This window comes from Squalius cephalus, assembly GCF_949319135.1.
Source record: "Squalius cephalus genome assembly, contig: scaffold_37, whole genome shotgun sequence".
Taxonomy (NCBI): domain Eukaryota; kingdom Metazoa; phylum Chordata; class Actinopteri; order Cypriniformes; family Leuciscidae; genus Squalius; species Squalius cephalus.
The window spans coordinates 521,530-544,017 of NW_027645811.1; the positions used below are offsets into that span (position 1 = coordinate 521,530).

The 22,488-nt window shown below is 37.5% G+C and overlaps 1 protein-coding gene across 5 annotated transcripts in view; it reads left to right on the top strand.

The window, feature by feature from the left end:
• The window catches only part of pum2 (pumilio RNA-binding family member 2), a 126,609-nt gene extending 105,658 nt beyond the window's left edge, over positions 1-20,951 (top strand). For 2 of the 5 annotated variants that reach the window (XM_079898963.1, XM_079898964.1), the window contains exons 17-23: positions 2,483-2,617; positions 7,002-7,139; positions 7,905-8,030; positions 9,130-9,201; positions 11,845-11,966; positions 19,790-19,982; positions 20,070-20,951. In XM_079898963.1, the coding sequence (XP_079755089.1) occupies positions 2,483-2,617; positions 7,002-7,139; positions 7,905-8,030; positions 9,130-9,201; positions 11,845-11,966; positions 19,790-19,982; positions 20,070-20,201 (918 nt within the window). In that variant the 3' untranslated portion in view covers positions 20,202-20,951. The remainder of the gene's footprint in view (positions 1-2,482; positions 2,618-7,001; positions 7,140-7,904; positions 8,031-9,129; positions 9,202-11,844; positions 11,967-19,789; positions 19,983-20,069) is intronic. The other 3 variants (XM_079898965.1, XM_079898966.1, XM_079898967.1) reach the window with 3 other exon arrangements.
• Positions 20,952-22,488: the final 1,537 nt, after the last annotated feature.

Here is a 22,488-nt window from a genome sequence, read left to right on the forward strand (position 1 = left end):
AGTCTGTTTTTCTGAGGTGAAAGACTTTATTTCAGCGTACACTTATGTCACTGCCTGGTAGTTCCTATTGTGCTGGGTTTTCTGAAGTAGTCATTATTCGCCTCTCATAACATAACGCTCTAAACACACACGCAAAGTGGAAAAGGAGGGGCGGGGGCGCGGGGAGCAGTGCAGAGAGCTCCGGGTCAGCTGTTGCCTTGAGCAAGGATCACAGCGCAAATTTGAATTATATCGATTTATGCGATATGGTATAATTCCATATCGCGTTTAAAAATATATCGATATATTTTTTATATCGATATATCGCCCAGCCCTAGTTTACGTGACAATTCACATCATTCGCTGCAGCATATTACGCCTGTCTCCTGTACGCGAAAGCAGGAGAGAAGGAGAAGAAAATGAGTAAATGTCAGGGCAATTGTAAGTTCATTCTTTATTTGCTTAGGAGTGTGCGATATTGTCTATGAACTATAATGATATTGTGAACATTGTTTCAATTATGTACGAGGCACTGCTGTCATTGCATTTGTCTCTCGTGCTTTCACTGCGTGATGTGTCAGTGCAGTTATAGGTAGGCCTATGTCCCCATGAGTTTGTCTTACATTTATATCATATTATGTTGTTATATTAGAATATCACATGAGTGCCGTTTTCCTGTGCACAATTGCAAATGTGCTATTTATTTTATACAACAGTTAAGTTAATAAAGTTAACATTGTGAATTACTTTTTAGACACAATATTGTCAATTGTCAAGTACCCTTTATTTAAAACGTTAAAATTATAAATCATTTCATATTTAAATATTGAATAGCTTTATTTATGCAATTGTAAATGCCAGTTCTGATGCCGCTTCTGTCAACTCTGCACTGCAAGGATGGATTTTAATTTAATTATTCAATTTGACAGTGGTACTGTGTTATTCTAATAGAATTTAATTTGAATGTTAGAATTTGACATAAAAGGTGATGCATACCTCTACGTTTAGAAAAAAATGTCCATATATAGGTGAAAATGCACCTGGAAATCAATTCAAGGAGGCAAAAAGAACCCCTTAATAAAAATGTTAATTTCTGTCACTGCTGTGAACTGACCACTGCATATAATATGAAAAATATGAATATCTTCGTGAGTCTGCTGTCAACAACAGGCCTAAACCAGCCATGGCACCAGTACAAAAACACAATCAGTAAAATCTTATCTAATTATTATCAACAAAACTTTGAAAATATCGAGATATATTTTTGTCAATATTGCGCACCCCAATGTATGGTATTAATTTTGATTTCTTCAGGTCTTAAAAAGCCTTAAATTTGACTTTAAAAAGTGTGCAGCTACCCTGTATGCAGCTCAAATTGCTGCAATCTATCGAGATTAATTTGAACTGAAGCGCATGGATGGAAACATGCTCACCCAGATAATTGCTAATTCAGAGTAAGATTTTTGCAGTTGAAAAACGGCATTAAAAAAAAATCTTTTGGGGACAATGTTGACTTGGTTGGGGTGAAAAATAGTTGAAACACATTTGTTTTATCTAGCTGCCAAAATTTTAGTAAACACTTAAATCTGTGTTAAGAGCAATTGGACGAAAAGAACGTTGTTTCATTTTTCTGTTTAGAAGATAACTAAGCCTTTAAACCTTCTTTGTAAAAGCTTTACGAGGCATAGGGTGTTTTCATATATAGTTCATTTTAAAAGATATAGTGGACTCAAAAGAGAACCTGTTTTTTTTTTTTTTTTTTTTTTGGTCCTCTTCAGCATTGAAGTGATCTCAGACCCTTTCTTGTTCACACTACAACCTCAAAAGTACTCCGATCCCAGCTATTTGTGCATTTTGCATGTCCACACTTCCACCTTCGACAACATCTGCAAGACAAGTGCTTGCACCCAAAATTTCATTCAGGTTGTCGTAGAAGGGACAGGAATCCCTAATTCCTGCGGACTCCCCACTTCCACGCATTTTGTCACAGGTGCACATGTACTTCTGTCAAAAAAATTACAGATATTTTTTTTTTTTACTTTTACGTGGCATTGTAACACTGTTCTGTTATAGCCTCTTTTAGGGTTATAGTGTTAAACGATTTTTAACGAATTTTTTTTTCAGGAAAATCACTATTCATGATTTTATCATGTTTTTTCTATTTTGCAAGTGACTGAGCAGTGCAGCCAAAATAATTTCCATATTTTAAAAACGTAGCATTACAAGGGAACAAAATATAATAAAAAAAAATAAAAACAGACCATGTAGGCCATAGTGGGTAAATATAAAAATATTTATTTAATTATTTTATCTTTGTCTAAAAAACGTCAACCCCAATTACTGTTGACAGCCCTAATATATAATCTCAATCCCAAAAAAACAAACAATCGTTACTATGCTTCTGAAACTGTAAATTAAGTACTGTGAATGAAATCTAAATTTAACGCGTGTTATTTTCCTTCTTTGAAAGTAACGGCTTTCTTTTGTTTTTTTTCTGCTGCAGTTCGGCAGTGCAGATCAGAAACTGGCTCTGGCGACTCGTATCCGTGGCCATGTGTTGCCGCTGGCTCTGCAGATGTATGGTTGTCGTGTGATCCAGAAAGCTCTGGAATCCATCTCCTCCGACCAGCAGGTAATTGTAAGTTGACTTTTGTTTACTTTACACTTTACACATTATGTTCATTCAAAAAAAGTCGACAATTGTTTATTAATAAGAGTTTCAAAAACCTTTGACAGAATGCAAAGTCCACCTTTTAACAATGGCCCAGATCTTTGGAATTTCGTTTAACCCTTGTGCATCCTTGAGGACATTTTTGTCCTTTTCAGTTTTGTTTTTTGGATCACTTTGCCTGTGTTAATGCTAACTGCATAAAATTTGGCACAGGTGTGTATTTTTATTGGAATTTTACTATTTCATCACCATTTCCTTTAAAAAATCTATTTTGCACTAGTTACACAAAATACTTCCTCTTAGCGCCTTTTGGACAAAAATGTCCACATTGAAACCCATTAAAACTGCATTTTTTAATCCCTGTGCCGTTTAACTATAAAATGATGCAATCTTTTTTAATAGGCTTTCATTCTGTTGGCAAGGCTTCAAAATTGACATTTTTACCATTTTTTATCAGATGGTGCCATTTTTTCAGGTTAGGCCTATAAAGCAAATACTCGCTTTATTCCTGTTTTCTGCTTCGGCATATTATAGAGCCAACTGGATAAATTATGCAACGATAATTGTGTGGGTTTGTTGGTATGGATGTCTAAGTGTGGTTTGTATGTGTGTAATAAAATAAAAAGTGTGTTTGTGTGCTTGTAATATTTGAGAGAGAAAAACTCAACTGCAAATCGAAAATCCAATCACTGTGTTCACCAGTGGAGTTTTGCTGGCATCCAATGGGGAAAGTCTGGTACTGCGCCCAAACAAAATCTTACTGAAAGCTCATTTTTTGAGATATCATCCTCAAATTCGGAACACAACCTGTTTAGATTTATGGCTTTGAATTTATATCAGTTTTAGAGTTCCAAATGTTTTATAAAATATATTTTTTTATATAAAATATTGATTATAATGTTCATAAATATTTTTCATAAACTTAAACTTCTATAAAAAATTTTTGGTTGCACTTTTTTACATTTTTTCACTTCAACAACAATCTGCCAAGGGTCATCTTTAAAATGAGACCAAACTTAAGTATTTGCTCCCAAGCATAACATTTTTATGAGAGTTTTTTGACTTGGACATTTTTGTCCCTTTTGGACCTATGTGTAAGTTTTTGGTTTTTTTTAATGTTTACTGCATAAAATTTTGGCACAGGTGTCTATTTTTATTGTAATTTTACTATTTCACCCCCATTTCATTTGAAAAAAAAATGTTGCACTAGTTATACAAAATACTTGTATATATTTTATATAAAATATTAATTTTAATGTTTATAAATATTTTTCATAAACTTAAACTTCTATAAAAAAAATTTGGTTGCACGTTTTTCACTTTTTTCACTTCAACAACAATCTGCAAAGGGTCTTCTTTAAAATGAGACCAAACTTAAGTTTTTGCTCCCAAGCATAACATTTTTATGAGAGTTTTTTGACATGGACATTTTTGTCCCTTTTGGACCTATGAGTAAGTTTTTGTTTTTTGTTACTGTTAACTGCATGAATTTTGAGCTATTATAGAGCCAACTGGATAAATTATGCAATGATAATTGTGTGGGTGTGTTGGTATGGATGTCAGAGTGTGGTTGGTATGTGTGTTATATAAAAAAAAATGTGTTTGTGTGTTTGTAGTATTGATAGAGAAAAACTCAACTGCAAATAACAAAGCCAATCACTGTGTGACCAGAGGAGTTTTGCTGGGATCCAATGGGGAAAGTTTGGTACTGCGCCCAAACAAAATCTTACTGAAAGCTCATTTTTTGAGATATCAACCTCAAATTTGGAACACAACTTATTTAGATTTATGGCTTTGATTTTCTAGCCGTTTTAGAGTTCAACTTGTTTCATAAAATATATATTTTATATAAAATAATATTCATAAATAATTTTCATAAACTTAAACCTATATAACTTTTTTTTGGATTTACTTATAAAAAAAATTTAACTTCAGCAATAATCTGCCAAGGGTATTCTTTAAAATGATACCAAAGTTAAGTCTGTGCTCCCAAGCTTCAACTTTTTATGACCGTTTTTTGACATGGACATTTTTGTCCTCTTTGGACCTATGAGTAACTTTTTTAAATTGATGCACAAGGGTTAAACAAAGTAAAAGAATAAAAATATGTCAAAGGAGCAGCTATAAAATCTGCATCTAATTTTAAGAATAATCATTCTAATTGATCAGGGCCAGCTATTGTTCCGAATATAAGACAATGTTTTGTCTTGGAAATACGTCTGAAAAAATGGGTTCTTCTTATTTTCGGGGTCTAGACTTTTACATGTCAATAATACACCCACAACAATACGGAGTGCCAAATACGTGTAAAGCGAGTGTTCCCCCCCCAGGACTGATAAACGCAGCCGAGTCATCTTAAAAGAGAGACGTCTTAAAAATGCTAACAGTCAAAGAAAAGCTTACCATTAGTGGTCGACCGATATGGGATTTTTAATGGCCGATGCCGATGCCGATATTGAGAAAGCAATCTGGCCGATTGGCCGATATGAGGCCGATACAATACATGTGAATACAGTAAATGAGAGACATAAAGAATATTGGTGAAACTAAATGAACATTTATTGTACATACTATTTATGCAAAATTCTTTTAGCAATAAAAAATATTTACTAAGAAATTAAAATGTAAACAAAAAGGTAAGGTAACACTTCAATAAATAAAGTTTTAGTGCAGCTTCTTGTCTGCTTTAATATTTACAGTCATTTTTTCAGTCACATAAATAATTACTGCTGCTTACTGCAGGTTACAAATAACATTTATCATTAATGAACCAATCTAAACAATATTCATAAATAAATGACAAAATAGTATGTGAAATTACATACATTTTATGTACAATACATAGTTAAATATAAATCTCACATAGTTTATTTACACTATTTACTTTAAACAGGTTGTTTTACTTCAAGTATATTTAAATAATAATGATTTATGTGTTTAGTTTTGCTTGTTTGTTTTTTTAAAACGTTGCAAGCCGTCACATGTATTTGCATGACATACATGAACATATGAAAATGTATACTACACACGATATTACTCCAATCATGGATAAATAAATACAGTAGATACTGTAGTGCATAACATTTTCAAGGATTTATTTTTAAACGTAATATTATTGCATAGTGTCCTCCTCTCATCCACCTCACGCGACCACTGATCTGTAATGCACGCGAGTGACGCGACCCAGCTTTTCCGTGCACGCGAGTCCGTTGGAAAACAGCGTCTAGTTTAAATGTAACCTGAGAACAACGCGCGTATCTGAGGAACAGCCAGTCACAGGATTTTTGTTTGTTTGTGAGGTAAAATGTTTTCCGTTTTGTTTGAATTCGTTTATATCACATCTGTGACCCCCACTGGAGCTACCGCTGGGCTGCGGATCTGACATACCACGGTACTGTTTAAATAGACTCTGCTGCACGCCGGAGTGTTTTTGTGTGTAACACAATGTAGCGTCAGGTTAGAAAGCGAATGCGAATGGTCATTTACTGTGTCTGTCAGATGTCTGCTTCACTTCTGAGTGGCTTGTCTTACGGTGCTGGGCGGAGCAGAGCGATTGTATTTAGTTCATTCACGCTCTCTGTTCGCGTCAGTGGAAAAAAGCGCTAATGCACAGTCACAAACTGTTTTGAAATATATCGGCCAAACGGAAAGATTTATCGGCCGATGCCGATATCTAAAAAATTCAAAATATCGGCCGATATATCGGCCTCGGCGATATATCGGTCGACCACTACTTACCATGGTCCTAAAAGCAGCCACTTCAAAGAAACTGACAGGCAAGTGTGTCAGTACGTAGCCGAAAAAAGAAAGGAGGGGCTGCCGCTGCTCATAACCAGAGCCGTCATCCAGCTGAAGGCACTGGAAATCGCCAAACAGCTGAACTTACCCACCATCGAGGCCCATCATTTCTTATTTCGGCCACGTACTGACGCACTTAACTGTCAATATCCTTGAAGCGACGGCTTTGATACGGCGTAATGGATTAGTACTTGCCCTCTGACTTTCAGGTTTGTCTTATGTTCGGAACTATACGGTATTTACATCCAATAATTTAAGAGCCTTTTTGAACCTGATAAATAGTAATATAAATGTTTAAAACTAAAATTAAGATCAAATAAATAAAAATAAATATATATATATATATATAAAAAACGTAATTTACATCACATGTTTTTCAAACTCACTCTGCGCATCTGTATGCTTCTGTATGCACCTATTGATAGAAATAAATGATGTGATGTTATTTCAATCAAGAGCTGCATCAATTTTTGGTCAAGATCTTATATTGAGAATGATCTTGATGATTAGAAATGGTGGTAGTTCTCAGATTTTTTTCTTTTTCTTGTGTCAGAGTGACATCGTACGGGAGTTGGATGGCCACGTCCTGAAGTGTGTGAAAGATCAGAACGGAAATCATGTGGTGCAGAAATGTATTGAGTGTGTCCAACCCCAAGCTCTTCAGTTCATCATTGATGCCTTCCAAGGCCAGGTATCTCCACAGACACTCATGCTTGAAACGAGATTTCCACACATGGTTGTGGTAGACAAAATATAGATGAATATTACTGCATGTCTGTTAAATTCCTTTAAGAACCTTTCTAGTCTAGTGTAGTCTCTTAAGAATGTGCTAATTAAATGAAGGAAAATAGCTGAGATTTTGCTGTAACGTTTATACCATTGTAAATACATTTTCTGGCTTTATAATATATCATTAGGCAGGACTGCTCTGTTATTTACACCTGGAGCCTGTTGCTTAAACTACTACTTCTAGTATTAATACTAGTACTACTAGGTTAGTCATCTAATTTTTTAAGACATAACTAAGTTTTAAGCGTAACTGACTTAAAAATAGATTACTCTAATTTGAGAATGTAAGAATAAGACTGATTATCCCTTATCTAACTGCTGCTAGTTGGTCAGACAAGTTTTTAAGGCACAGACTAATGCAAAAATGCAGAGTGTCCTAAATAAGTAAAGATGAGGATTAACTTAGGATGAATTTAGCTCTACATAAGGGTCTAGCTAGTTAGTTGATTTACATGTATTTTTAGTTTGATGTAAAATCCCCCAAAAAAATTAAATAAAAAGGAAATTCTCATATTATGCCAAAAGATTTTTCACCGACCCTAGATGTTGGTAGCTAAGAAAATCACTAATTTTGTTGCAGATGTGATCAATGTTGTAATCTTTTTTTATTGACCTAGGGATGCACCAGGATGTGTGTCAGTGTTTTATGTCCTTTTTTGGTGTGTAGGTGTTTGTTTTGTCCACTCATCCGTATGGCTGTCGGGTGATCCAGCGTATCCTGGAGCACTGTACCCAGGAGCAGACCCTACCCATCCTGGAAGAACTCCACCAGCACTCTGAGCAGCTGGGACAGGTATGACTTCCCCAACCTGTCATCCAAAAAGGAAACTCTGATGTGTACCACTCTTACTGCAGTTAGGTTCTTATTGTATGGCCTCTTTTCATGTTTCAAAAAATAATTCTAGTAGGAAATGCCAAAATTGAAGTCAATAACCTACATTGGCAACGGTCTTCCAAAGGGCTGTTTACACAGAACTTGTTTTTGTTACATTGTGCTTCTTTTACATAGCTTTTCTTTATAAACAGACGCTAGACAGACTTGTTTGACTTGCGCTTGCATATAGCACCTTTGGCAGCATCTAGTGCAAGACCCAGCATTCTAAAAACATGGCTCTCATGTTAAAAGTTAGACTTTTAAAAAAATCTGTCTTTAGACCTTCATTTCATGCCTTGTGTCTTGCATTTTGTTAATATGCAAGACACAATGCATGTTAATATGTTAATGATGTCAGAATGTTGTTAATAACACAACTCTGCTTTTAGAGTTCCCGCAAAATTACAGTTCTATTTTCCTATTGAGAAATCGATGAGGGACATCAACTCAAAGACCTTTTTAAATGTCCAGTAGCTTTTAGTTTAATCAAATATCATTTACTACTAAAGTTGGTGGCAAGTGGTATGCCTTATTAAATGCATGCAATACTTACATGTAGTCAAAATCAGGTAACTAAAAAGCCAGCATAACTTTTTGCCCTAGACTTTGGAACAGTATGTCCCTATGATGCCTAAAAATGTTGTCTCATAGCAAACCAAGTGTAATACCTAGTAAGTTGTGGGATTGTTGGCCTTTTGAAGATGACCCCATTGCAAAAATTATGTTTTGAGATTGCTCACTTTATAGACAAATGCACTGTTGTTCATCATACCTTGTGTGTGAAGGAGGCCATGCAATGAGAAGAACACTCAGGGTTGTAGTACTTTTTGGGGTAAGGTGGACACGATTGCATGACATTTTTCTGCATGACCTGTTTGTTCATTTTATACCTTTTGCCTACTTTGATGTAGCATTCAGTTGCTATGAAGGATGTTCTTATGTCCAGTTAGATGTGCTGATGGATTTTGATGATGCAAAACATTACCCACCCCTTGCTCCCCTCACTTATTTTATCTAGAAGTATCAAGGCGTTTCATTGGAGATGACCCCCAAAACATTTTATACAGTGTCCAGCGATGCACTGTTCAAGGTCAGAGTCACGCGCCTTCCTCCCACTCACAAGAACCTCCTGGCATATCCTCGTCTACTTCCTAACCAGCCTGTGTCTAACACCTAGATGCTTCTTCTCCAGTTGCTATTTGCTCTGCAGGGTTCCATTCACTCACACTTTTCCTTACACAACTTTCTTCCTTCCTGGCTGCCACCTGCCCTGTCTGCCTAAAATTCAATCCTGATACTATTTAGGCCTTATTCAATACAAATACCTATTTGTTAGACAATAACAAGGCTGTGAGATATAGAAGTATATAGTGGTGTCATGAGACCAACATTTTAATAGTCTGTACCAGTACTAGTACAATTTATGATACTTTGTTACCAATAACAATTTCAATACCATAGGTATCATAAAAAAAAATCATTAAAAAAATTTGAACATGATTTTTTTTTTTTTACTATTTAATTATTTTATTCAGCTAATAGAGGCTTATTAAAGCTACTAAACATAAGCTTTTCCCTTCTAAATTACAAGTGTGAAATGCTCCTTTACCCGGGGTTAAAAGCGCTGTTTAGAACGATGATAACTCGGGGTTAAATGCAGTATGAAAAGCCCTTTACTCAACACTGATTTTCGTCAAAGTTGCTGTGGCAGGTCTATTATCAGTCTTTGTTTACACTGCAAGACATAATGCACACATCTGATTCTTTTTTTCATCGTATATGGTTATTACTATGTCAGTCATCACACTTTGGGGACTTTAATGTAACGATAATTTAGCGGATTCACTACTTTGCTCTGTGTACATGACTATTGGTGCTTATAGTGAGCAAAAGTGGCTCCCTTTTTAATCATTGAAGCTGTCACTCACTTCGATTACAAGTTCAGCACAAGCTCACTGACTGAGTTCTGCACATTTGCAGAAATAACAGCTATAAAAAATAAGCGCTATATAAAAGCTCTTATTTATATCATGTCTGCCCTTTTGTTGGTTCTAATGAGACGATTCAGAGAGTTTGATGAACAGACATGCCTGTGATTGGCTACAGTTTATCACTGTAATTGACAGAGAGCAGCCTGATACAATCCCACCCAAAACTCATGCCATTGCTTGAGCAATTGATGCTGTTTGTCTTGGCCAATGGCAGATAAAATATCTCACTAGTTATCATGAATGAATGTGTCAACATGCTGTTCAGTCAACTAAAACCAAATTCTTAGGTTTTAAGGCACATGAATGTAAGAAAGAGACAACATAGCAGTAGCTTAGTAGGGGCAGTGGCAGTCCTATCAGTTGGCCCAGGGCCATCCAGCCATGCTTGAGTCCTAACATTTTCTTTGTACCCTCACAGCCTTGTTTGTTTTTAATCAAACTAAATAGTGATATTTCTCTTAAGGGGGGCGTACACGATGCGAGTTCGGACTCTCAGGAGGACGTGAGATATTGCACACGTTACGAGTCAGTTAACCTGATAATCGCGTCAAAGCAGCTGGTACACGGCACGACTGTCCTGCACGAATTTTATCCCGAGCCGTCGGCAATCACGTGAGCTTTCATGCTAAACACAGAGACCGGAGCTTTCAATGTTGCAGGCAACTATAGCTTCAGATAGAAAAATGACAGAAATGTGTGTGCAAATGATTTGTTGAAAAGCAGAGAACAGTAGCCATTCCTTTCAACAGAAACAGAGAGAGAGAGAGAGAGAGAGAGTGTATACAGCGCACACTGTCTGGTTGCTGCCTCTGAGGTATAGCCCCATCGATCTAGCCTGTGACATGGTTGTGTATGATTTGGCAATAGGGGACAGCCTATACACTGGTGAAAATCGGGCCAACTCCCTGAATTTTTTAAACATATTTAAAAATTATCGGGAGATCAGAAGGTGCTCGTAACGTGCTCGGCTCGTAATTCCTCTCACACGCTACGAGCCGCGACCATGCGAGCATCACCGATTTCCATGCGATTTCTCCCGAGTGAAAAAAATCATCTGCAAGCTCGTAAAACAGCAAAAATCGCACCATGTACGCCCTTAGTATGCCATGTTTGCCTTTAGTAAGGTCTATTTTTCTCTCTACATATCAATGAAACTTTTTTTGCTTTGTTAATCTCAGAAATTCAGTGTTTCTGGAACTTTCAATGGTTTTCTCTTTCTGCTCCACTCAGAGCACCTCAGACCAACAACTTTGATTTCTAGTGTGCATCCTTAATAGTCTAATCTTGTGCAAATAAACCAACCCAAAACAAAGTAGTGACCACTCCTTTCAATTTGAGGGATTACTCTAGAGTTAGGAAAGACAGTGGGTTTAAACCAAATGCTACATCTTGATTGAGCTATTGACATTGAATTGCACTTATGCCACCTTCCAGTTAAATGTTGGTGTGTGTATTTGAGTGGGTGCTGTGTGGTTTCTTATAGGGTTATTTGCCAAATGGCAATTATTAGGGTAAATCATTGCTTGGATAAAGTGGGAGTATTATTTCATCAATGGCCTATTATTGAAATGAGTTCAGTTGTTTTATTGTGAGGATGTGGTTAAAGCCTTGCTCAACCTTGTTGTACTAGTCTTTCATTTCTTGTTCTGTCTTAGGTTTATTTATTTATGAAGTGTTATGGTAATATTATACATGTTTTTTATTTCTCCTTTCCACTCTCCTGTGCCTGTCTTCACCTACAGGATCAGTACGGTAACTATGTGATCCAGCATGTTTTGGAGCATGGGCGTCCAGAGGACAAGAGCAAGATAGTGGCGGAGGTCAGAGGGAAGGTTCTGGCTCTGAGTCAGCATAAATTTGCAAGGTCAGTCAGGTCAAAGTTTTTCTTTCTATAAAAATTATTTTAAAATATAACTAATACAATTTAAATAATTTATTTTTTAATTTATATTTCCTTAAAATGGGTTTTACAGCACTTCTTACAATTTTCCAAAGTAATTGTTTTATGGTATTACAGTAAAAAACAGTTGTTATTTTTTTTTTAACAATATCAAGAACAATTAATAGTAAAAAAAATCCCATATTTAGATCTTTCAAAGACTCTGTTTCCATCCAAAGCTGCAAGTTTAACTTATGCGCTAAATTGGAATATCGCATAAAACATTTGCTATTTACGAGATATTTTTCCTCCCATCTATTTTTTTTTTTTTTTTTTTACATCACCATGTCTCTTTAGGGGCTCCATATTGTTTCTAGCGCAGAAAGATGTTAAAGGAGAACTCCGGTCAATTTTAACATTGAGCTCATTTTTTTGTAAATTTGGAGTGCTGTCAGTACAGAGAACAACGACAAAAATCGGTGTTGCCTACACCTTGTTATCCTCTTTTTAAAATTTGCACCCTGTTGACTTAAATGGGGCAAGTTTTAAACCTGCTTTTAGCCTCTTAACATCCTTGATGTGTCATTACAAGTGCCCAGCCATGTGAGTGATTCCTTCAGGGTCAACACGCGGTGAATCTGACTGCAGTAGATGTGCAAGATATGAATAAAAATGATGTTATTTCAGCCAGCGCACATACCTGTATTTACATCCTGTTTTCGGTCGAAGTCCAAAGTAGTCGATTGTCGAGTTCGGGCGCATGATCGTACGTACTAAACCTATGCGCGTGAACTCGACAATCGACTACTGTGGACTTCAAGCGAAAACAGGATGTAAATACAGGTATGTGCGCTGGCTGAATAAACATAATTTTTATTCATATCTTTCACATCTACTGCAGTCAGATTCACCCGCGCTCACTCTAAAGGAATCACTCACATGGCTGGGCACTTGTAATGACACATCAAGGATGTTAAGAGGCTAAAAGCAGGTTTAAAACTTGCCCCATTGAAGTCAACAGGGTGCAAATTTTAAAAAGAGGATAACACGGTGTAGGCAACACCGATTTTTGTCGTTGTTCTCTGTACTGACAGCACTCCAAATTTACAAAAAAATTAGCTCAATGTTAAAACTGACCGGAGTTCTCCTTTAATAACACAACTTGTAAACAATGTCATGTAATGTTTCTTTAAAAGAAGCAATTCAATGTAATTAAACTTGAGTTGGCTAGAAAAAGGAACTTTAGAGGAGCATTTTGCTAAATACTATATATATATATATATATATATATATATATATATATATATATATATATATATATATATATATATATTAAAAAAAAAAAAAAAAAAAAAAAAAATATATATATATATATATATATAATAAAATTATATATATATATATATATTAGGGTGCATCAAAAAACACAATTCTTGAATTTTGATATGGCTGGGTGCTAAAAGTGTTCCAATATATGTAGAAGCAACACATGCAAAATATTTTTCCAGTACATGATGATTTAGGGGTGCCACCGCACATCTGTTTTTGTTGAATAAAGTGGTTAACAGTGCTCAATGGTCACCATGGAGATGTGAGGTAAACAATGCTACAGCTCAAGAAAACTGAGGTGATCTTTCTGTTTGAGGTGATCTTTCTGTGTTCGGTATGTATTATTACATATTACTATCATATCTGTAGTTGTGTCTTTGTATACTTATTTATCATAAGTCATTTAAGTCATATTTATAGGTATTTGGTGCTCATTACATCTAGCTAACGTTAGCTAGCAACAGTATGCTAACCACAGTTAGCTATCAATGTTACCTAAGCTATTAAGCTTAACATCTACAGTATTCTAGAGTGGACAATGTCATATTCAGAGTATACAGTGGGGAGAACAAGTATTTGATACACTGGCAATTTTACAAAGCATGTAGAGGTCTGTAATTTTTCATAGGTACACTTCAACTGTGAGTGACGGAATCTAAAACAAAAATCCAGAAAATCACATTGTATGATTTTTAAATAATTAATTTGCATTTTATTGCATGACATTAGTATTTGATCACCTACCAACCAGTAAGAATTCCGGCTCTCATAGACCTGTTAGTTTTACTTTAAAGGGACACTAGGTAACTTTTTAACGGAGTCAGTGGAATGGTTATATTACTTATTTCGGGTTGAATGGTGGTGGTTTCGCACCCCCCTGGTGCCCGTGAGCGGAAAAAACTCACTTGCAACTTTGGGCTGGCGGGTCGGCGTCAGGAAGTATCGCGTGATATCAGGTCTCGCGATGTAACGAATTGCTTGACTGCACTGCACACGTCACGTACACGTCCCCATTCAAGCACCGGCTATGTATAAGCAAAGGGCAACGATAGATTGAGTTAAACAAAGAAGCAGAAAGCTAGGAAATCTTTGTAGGAGGACCAACGAAAGAGGAAACGAGACTGACCGAGCAAGAAGTCAGACTCGAGTAAATATATCGGACCGGCTTTTTCAGAATGGTGAGAACTGAGAGAAACAGAAGCCTGCAAAACGGATGCTGACCTGGCCTTCTTGCTGTTGCACTTGTAAGTATCTTTGGAATAAACTGTGTTTAATATTTAAATTTCAAGTAATTGCGACCTCAGGATGTTTGCTATTGTCTGTAAAGGTTTTTTATTATGATCGCTGTCTGTTACGGGCTTACTAGTACGCTAGATAACTTACTATAACTTTGATGTTAGCATTGTCATTAGCAAACACGTTTGATTTCTGTAGTTGTTTGGCCGTTCCTCTGTCGGTTTTATTTGTGTAACTTACACTTTTATTTTATGTCACTAATACCCCTTTTCCACCAACAAGAACCGGGTGCTGGTTCAGAGCCAGAGCCAAAGCTGGTTCAGAGTTGGTTCGACTGACGAGCTTACTAAGAACCGGTTTGCCTTTCCACCGGCTAGAGAGCCACAACAGAGCCAGATCTTACGTCACTGTATACGTCTCATGTTGCCCAGCAACCGCTAGTGCGGTAGCGCCAAACACAAACACGCCAGGCTTGTTCGAGATGCATCGGCTTCTCGCAGATCGATCGCCGCATGACATCAAAGCACTGCGATAGCGATCTAAACGCACAAGGAGTCGTATGCTCTCCAAACACTCCCGCAGCTCCGATCGGTCCTCGCCGCTCCGATGCATCTCGAACAAGCCATCAACAATAACGGACGTTGCAATACTATGGATGCTCATGGGTTTGCAAAAATACATCGGAATCCAACGCGTTCGTGCAGCTCGCCGTAACTTACATAGGCGGATATTATAATCGAGCTGCTATTAGCTCGACTAGCTGCTATTTAAAAATGGCGGTCACAAGTTTCTATTCATCTTGTTGGTCACGGTAACCCCGCCCCCAGCCCCTGACGCAAGCGGTTCTTTCTTGGCTCCGTTCTAGACCCTGCAATGATTTGGTGCTACTTAAGAACCAGTTTTACTGGTTCGGAGCTGGTGCTTTGGCGGTGGAAAAACAAAGAACCGATTTGAAACTAGGCTCTGGCTCCGAACCAGCACCAGCTCTGCCTTGGTGGAAAAGGGGTATATGTCAACGCGTCTGATAATAGGCAATATCAGACGCGCAAAATGTTGCACATATCATGATCGAGCTAGAAAAAACGTTCTGATGTTTTCTTAGACAAGCAAAGGTAAACCATCATTCTACCAGATGAACTTATAGACCTTGCTAATATAACTTTAGAAAAATATTAGTCTCCGATATATATATATTTCTTATGCTCATGCCCATTCTCCCAAAAACAAACAAACGCGAAAGCAGTAGTTCGCCTCGTTCATATCGTTCGTTCCCGGTAAAAATACTAGTATGCATGACAACACAATAAAAAAATAAAAAAAATCGCCATCAGTTGGAAAGAAATTATTGCTTTACTTGCCTCGGTAGACATAACTGGTTTTGAAATAGCCGGTTCCTCTGCTCAGCTGGGTTGACAGCTGATCAGCTGGGTTGCTCGTGGCGAGGGGGGAGGGACAACAGTTCGTTTTTACGACAGAGTGTTTGAAAGCATTATACTACCAGACACTAGGGGGAGCTTCGTAGAGAAAAAACACTCAGACTTGCATAGTGTCCCTTTAAGAGGCCCTCCTGTTCTCCACTCATTACCTGTATTAACTGCACCTGTTTAAACTCGTTACCTGTATAAAAGACACCTGTCCACACACTCAATCAAACAGACTCCAACCTCTCCACAATGGCCAAGACCAGAGAGCTGTGTAAGGACATCAGGGATAAAACTGTAGACCTGCACAAGGCTGGGATGGGCTACAGGACAATAGGCAAGCAGCTTGGTGAGAAGGCAACAACTGTTGGCGCAATTATTAGAAAATGGAAGAAGTTCAAGATGACGGTCAATCTCCCTCGGTCTGGGGCACCATGCAAGATCTCACCTCGTGGGGCATCAATGATCATGAGGAAGGTGAGGGATCAGCCCAGAACTACACGGCAGGACCTGGTCAATGACCTGAAGAGAGCTGGGACCACAGTCTCAAAGAAAACCATTAGTAACACACTACACCGTCATGGATTAAAATCCTGCAGCGCACGCAAGGTCCCCCTGCTCAAGCCAGCACATGTCCAGGCCCGTCTGAAGTTTGCCAATGACCATCTGGATGATCTAGAGGAGGAATGGGAGAAGGTCATGTGGTCTGATGAGACAAAAATAGAGCTTTTTGGTCTAAACTCCACTCGCCGTGTTTGGAGGAAGAAGAAGGATGAGTACAACCCCAAGAACACCATCCCAACCGTGAAGCATGGAGGTGGAAACAACATTCTTTGGGGATGCTTTTCTGCAAAGGGGACAGGACGACTGCACCGTATTGAGGGGAGGATGGATGGGGCCATGTATCGCGAGATCTTGGCCAACAACCTCCTTTCCTCAGTAAGAGCACTGAAGATGGGTCGTGGCTGGGTCTTCCAGCATGACAACGACCCGAAACACACAGCCAGGGCAACTAAGGAGTGGCTCCGTAAGAAGCATCTCAAGGTCCTGGAGTGGCCTAGCCAGTCTCCAGACCTGAACCCAATAGGAAATCTTTGGAGGGAGCTGAAAGTCCATATTGCCCAGCGACAGCCCCGAAACCTGAAGGATCTGGAGAAGGTCTGTATGGAGGAGTGGGCCAAAATCCCTGCAGTGTGTGCAAACCTGGTCCAGAACTACAGGAAACGTATGATCTCTGTAATTGCAAACAAAGGTTTCTGTACCAAAAATTAAGTTCTGCTTTTCTGATGTATCAAATGCTTATGTCGTGCAATATGCAAATTAATTACTTAAAAATCATACAATGTGATTTTCTGGATTTTTGTTTTAGATTCTGTCACTCACAGTTGAAGAGTACTATGATCAAAATTACAGACTTCTACATGCTTTGTAAGTGGGAAAACCTGCAAAATCGGCAGTGTATCAAATACTTGTTCTCCCCACTGTAGATGTCTCATGTGTATTGAGAGTAGCACTGTAGTTGTTACAGTAAATTAACAGGGTAAGGCCACGTGAACATGTCCCATTGCCTCCATTCATTTTGTCTATAGGACAAATGAATGGAGAATCTTGAAAGTTGAATTCTGAGAAATGCCCAAGTTGATTACCCTTTGATAACCCTATATAACATGTTACTGTATAAAAGTTCACTGTACTCAACATTTCCAGGTCAACCTTTTGGCAATTAGACAAAAAATTGCACATTTTTCGAAATTTCGCCAAAGGTCATGTTAGGTGGCACCCCTAAATCTCAATGGAATTCCTCAAAACTTTGCAAAAGTCATTTTTATGTTAATTGGAACAAAATGCAATGCATTTTATATATATATATATATACACATACATATGTATGTATGTATATATATATATATAATTAATTATGTATTACCTACAATGTAATACTATAATAAAGTTTTAGGGAACAAAGGATTAGGAAAATATAGCATCTTGAATCACCAGCTTGTCAAAAATAAGGTGTGTGTCAAATGATGGAAGGCTGTTGGAGTTTCCATTGCTGTCAGAAAGGTAAAATACACAAATAACGTGTTACTTTTGGATCTGAATAAATAATTTTTGATTACATGGTCAGAAGCTTTCCTAGGCTACATGACAAATAAAATTATTTTACCTTTGGACTGTAACGATATGCGATATGAAACAGAAACAGAACACACCCCTTCCAACTCCCAGAGTTATCCTTCCCGTCCAGATCCAATGCTACCACATCTTTAAATTACTATTATTTACTATTTATTAATACTTACTACTAGTATTATTTGAAGTTAACATTATAAAATACGTAGACCTACACCACAAAACTAGTTGAGGATAAATTCTTTAAAATTGGGCTATTCCACGTGGCTATGGACGTGACATTTGCAGTAAAAACTTGAAATATAAATTCTCAGAAAATGCATTTAATACCAATATATTGAAACGTCTGTTTATATCCATACTCCCTTAAAAAGATTCAAGGTTTGTATCAAATCGTGGGTCAAAAATCGTGATACGAACCAAATCGTGGGTTTGGTGTTTCGTTGCAGCCCTATTTTATCTACAAAGTGTCATGTTTGTGATTTTTATAAGTACCATTTATTAATATCTCATATCATTTTATCTCAAACAAGTGAGGAAAATAAAGTGTTAAATTCAAAAAGATTTGTCACAACTGCATCCGTCTCTGACAAAAACTATCAGCAGCTATTTGATGTTTTTGATCGATTTTAATGTTATGAAACAAATAGTTTTTTTTTGCTTTGAATGATCTGAGAATATGCGTTCTCGGCCACGTCAAACTACGACTAGCTTGCATGTTCCAGGGTAGCTTATGTTAAAGGTTGTTGCTATATGCAAAGACTGAACATTTTACTGTACTAATCTTTTTATGGACTCTAAAATTTTAAAAGGCCAATTGGAAGGAAACAGGCTGAAGACTTTTTTGCAGTGAGCCCCACCCTTCTTTCCCCCATGTGGAACACATTTGCATAGTTAATGGATTTGGATGGATTCTTGTGACACATCGTTGTTTCAGCCGCCGCTGCTGCTGCATCCAAAAGGTCCTAATGAATTTTTATGGCTGTCTGGCATAAAACTGGGCCCTGGAATGGGCTTTCACTTTTTTAGGGTTGAGGGCCTCACCTTTCTTTGGCCAAACAAAAGCTACATCCATGTGGCTAAACAGTTTTGTTTTACCAGATCACATGACAGACTTCCAAAACTCATCCCCATCTTTTAAATATTAATGGGCAAACTTCAGTCTTGCTTTGTATCACTGTGCGAGCAATGGAGTTTTATTTGTGCGTTGTATTTGAAGTTCTCCACGATGAAGATCCTACACAACAGTCTTCCTTGACATTTCAAGTCCAGAAGAGGGCAGTTTAGCAACTATATTTTCTGTCCAAAATTTAGGGCACTAAATCTTGCACTTGCAACCACATACAGGTTTATTTTTAACAATGTCTCTCCTTGTATTTTGCTATGATGGAAGGTAAAGCTGTTCTAGACACTGTGGGAACGCTTCGAATTTGCTGTATAGCTATCCCCCTTAAGATGAGCAACTGCCATCTTCTTTCTGAGGTTCAGATTTATTTCTTTGCTCTTTGGCATGATGTAATTCTTTGTTACATAGAATGTAAGAGTGAAGCCTCAATCTTATCTTCAAATGCCACTAGCTCTGTTCATTGAAGTCTATATAGAATTCAGTGCTGATGTTGTTTTAGACGTCTCCCGAATCAATTAATTGACCTCCCTGTTTTTTTTTGTATACATGTCTGTCTCTTACAGTAATGTTGTAGAGAAGTGTGTGATTCATTCGTCCCGTGCAGAGAGGGCCCTGCTCATCGATGAAGTCTGCTGTCAGAAGGACGGCCCTCACAGTGCCCTCTACACCATGATGAAGGACCAGTATGCAAATTATGTGGTGCAACGGATGATTGACATGGCTGAGCCCGCCCAGCGCAAGATCATAATGCACAAGGTATAAGCAGAGAATGCTTTGTCAAATCAGTATAAAAATTAAAAGAATGTTTTATGCCTTTTAAACAATTCATGTTGTCAATTCCAGATCCGGCCCCATATTGCCACTCTCCGTAAATACACATATGGAAAACACATCCTGGCTAAGCTGGAGAAGTACTACATGAAGAGCGGATCAGACCTAGGCCCCATTGGGGGCCCCACCAATGGCCTAATGTAGGGGCCTGACACCCAACCCTCGCCCCTTTCCCTCAAAACCACATTTGTTATGGGCATCTCCTCCACCGTGGAGTTCTCTGTCATAGCCTTTAGGGGTTTTACCAAAAAATGAAAGGAAAAGAACGCTGAGACATCTGACCAGTCCCTGATGCAGTCTCCATTGTTACGTGCATGGTCTGTAAGCTGTTTCCTGGGTAAAGCACAACACCCTCGTTTATGATGTAATTGATGTAACTGACTGTTTCTTTTTGTTTTCTAGTAAATATCTTGTACATTTTTTTTACCTTGTACATTCTGTGTAGAAAAAGAAAAGTTTGCTGAAAATTTACAGTTCTTACAATTTACACCAGCAAGTGACTTTATAAGGCCAAACTGAGTGATCCTTTTTAATGATTTTCCTATTCTATTTTTGTTTTTATATCCAGACCTCTTAATGGCACAGTTAAGAAGTGTGGTACATTTAAGCCATGTTTTAGCACTATGGTACACAAGTCAAAGCTGCTGATGAAAAATAATGAACCAGTCAGCTTGATCTTCACGTAACTTGCTTGTAGACATCAAGTCTGCCATGCCATTGAGTTAGTTGGATTAAGAAATCCAGAACCAATCATAGAGCCTTGCTGCCTACAGTTTGCTGCCTTTAAATGGGAGTGGTATCATCCGGACGTGCTTTGACGTGGCTGCACATGCCATCTCTTTTCTTTTCCTCCCTCATTTTACTAACTGCTCCATCTTTGGTGTGTGTTTCTTTTCTTTTTTTAAAGAGCTTGCGTGTGGCAATGCAATATACTCAATATCCCACTGACCAAGTCTGTTCCACACATAGCTATTGTCTCGGTTTTTGTGTTTCGAATGACGTCTAAGGACACCAGAGCTCCTGCCATTTTATACAGCTATGAGACCGATACCATGTAGACAGATGAAACCTGGAATAATTTTTCTATTTTGGGGTGCATGGGAGATATTGTGAGACATGAAGGGGTGGGGAGATTTGGCATGCTGTGTCTGGATTTAATGTTTTAACGGAATGATTTTTCTTTGTCATGTTTGTTGAACATTGTCGATCGAGTAGTTTTTTTGAACACTGCCCTAGAAACAGTATGGTTGTGTACTGATTATCATCTCTTTACATTGTAATAGCTTAGGCAAAATGTATAGCTTCTTTATGTAAAATATGAAATTGTTGCTGTTTTTCGGGTGTGGGGGGAGACGGCGCCTAAGTTTTTAGATGAGCAAAGTCTAGAGGTAGGTGGGCGACGTCCCTGTCCTTGGTGTCATCCCAGGATGTTTGGCTTCAGAATGTGTAGAACAGAACTGATTATATGAACGTGAGATGTTGTGGGGTCGGATCAAATGTGCGGCGTTCAACTGTGTAAATTGAGTGCAGGAGAGTACTTTTTCAGAGAATGGACATGGGGCTGCCGTCTTCTGCACAATTTTTCTGTATGGCTAATATATTAATGGCTTTCGTTCTTTTGCTTCATATGAATAAATGTAGAATACATGTAGTATATGTGGAGTTAAGTGTAAGTTTATTAGTTGAATAGAAGAAAAAAAAATCTAGTTGTTGGACAGGCTAAATTGCATAGTGATTTGCTTTTATTTTGTCTGTACAGTTGTACATTTGTAAACGTTAATGCTGTAAATGGAATGTCTTTTACACTTTTTGGGGAAGAAAAAATTAGCAAAATGTGCATTTTGATGTGTGAATATTCATCACTCCTTTCCCTTTGAATATAATGTATACAGTTTTCTTTGAACAAGCATTATTTAAAAAAAAAAAAAAAAAATTCTTTTTATGCATCACAATATCAAGAGGGTTTTGTTTTTAATCAGTTTTTGGAAAAGGTCAGCCTCTTTATGTACCTGGAGCAGTGACACCTTCTGTTGACATTGTCATTTTGACTTGTGGCAGTTGAATAAAATAATTAAAAATTAATGAATTAAAAAAAAACATGGGGCTGTCTTTGGTCCTACCTGCTACCATGGAAATTTCACACAACAAGAATTATTTTTGTATAAAGGAGTGCTGTATTTTGGAGCAGCCACTAACTTGTAAGCAAAATAATTGTAAGATATTGTCAATTATATAAATATGAACATATGAGTTTTGTCACACTGTCAAAGTCATGTACATTTTCAGGTGGCCTTATGTACATTTCCAGATGTTAGATGAGGAAAACAGATTTTCTTTCTTTTTTTCGAAGCAGAATTGTGACTATGTATGATTAAACTGTTCTTCTAACATTTGATTTTGTTGTCTGAAGCTTTTATTGTTCACTCTGATT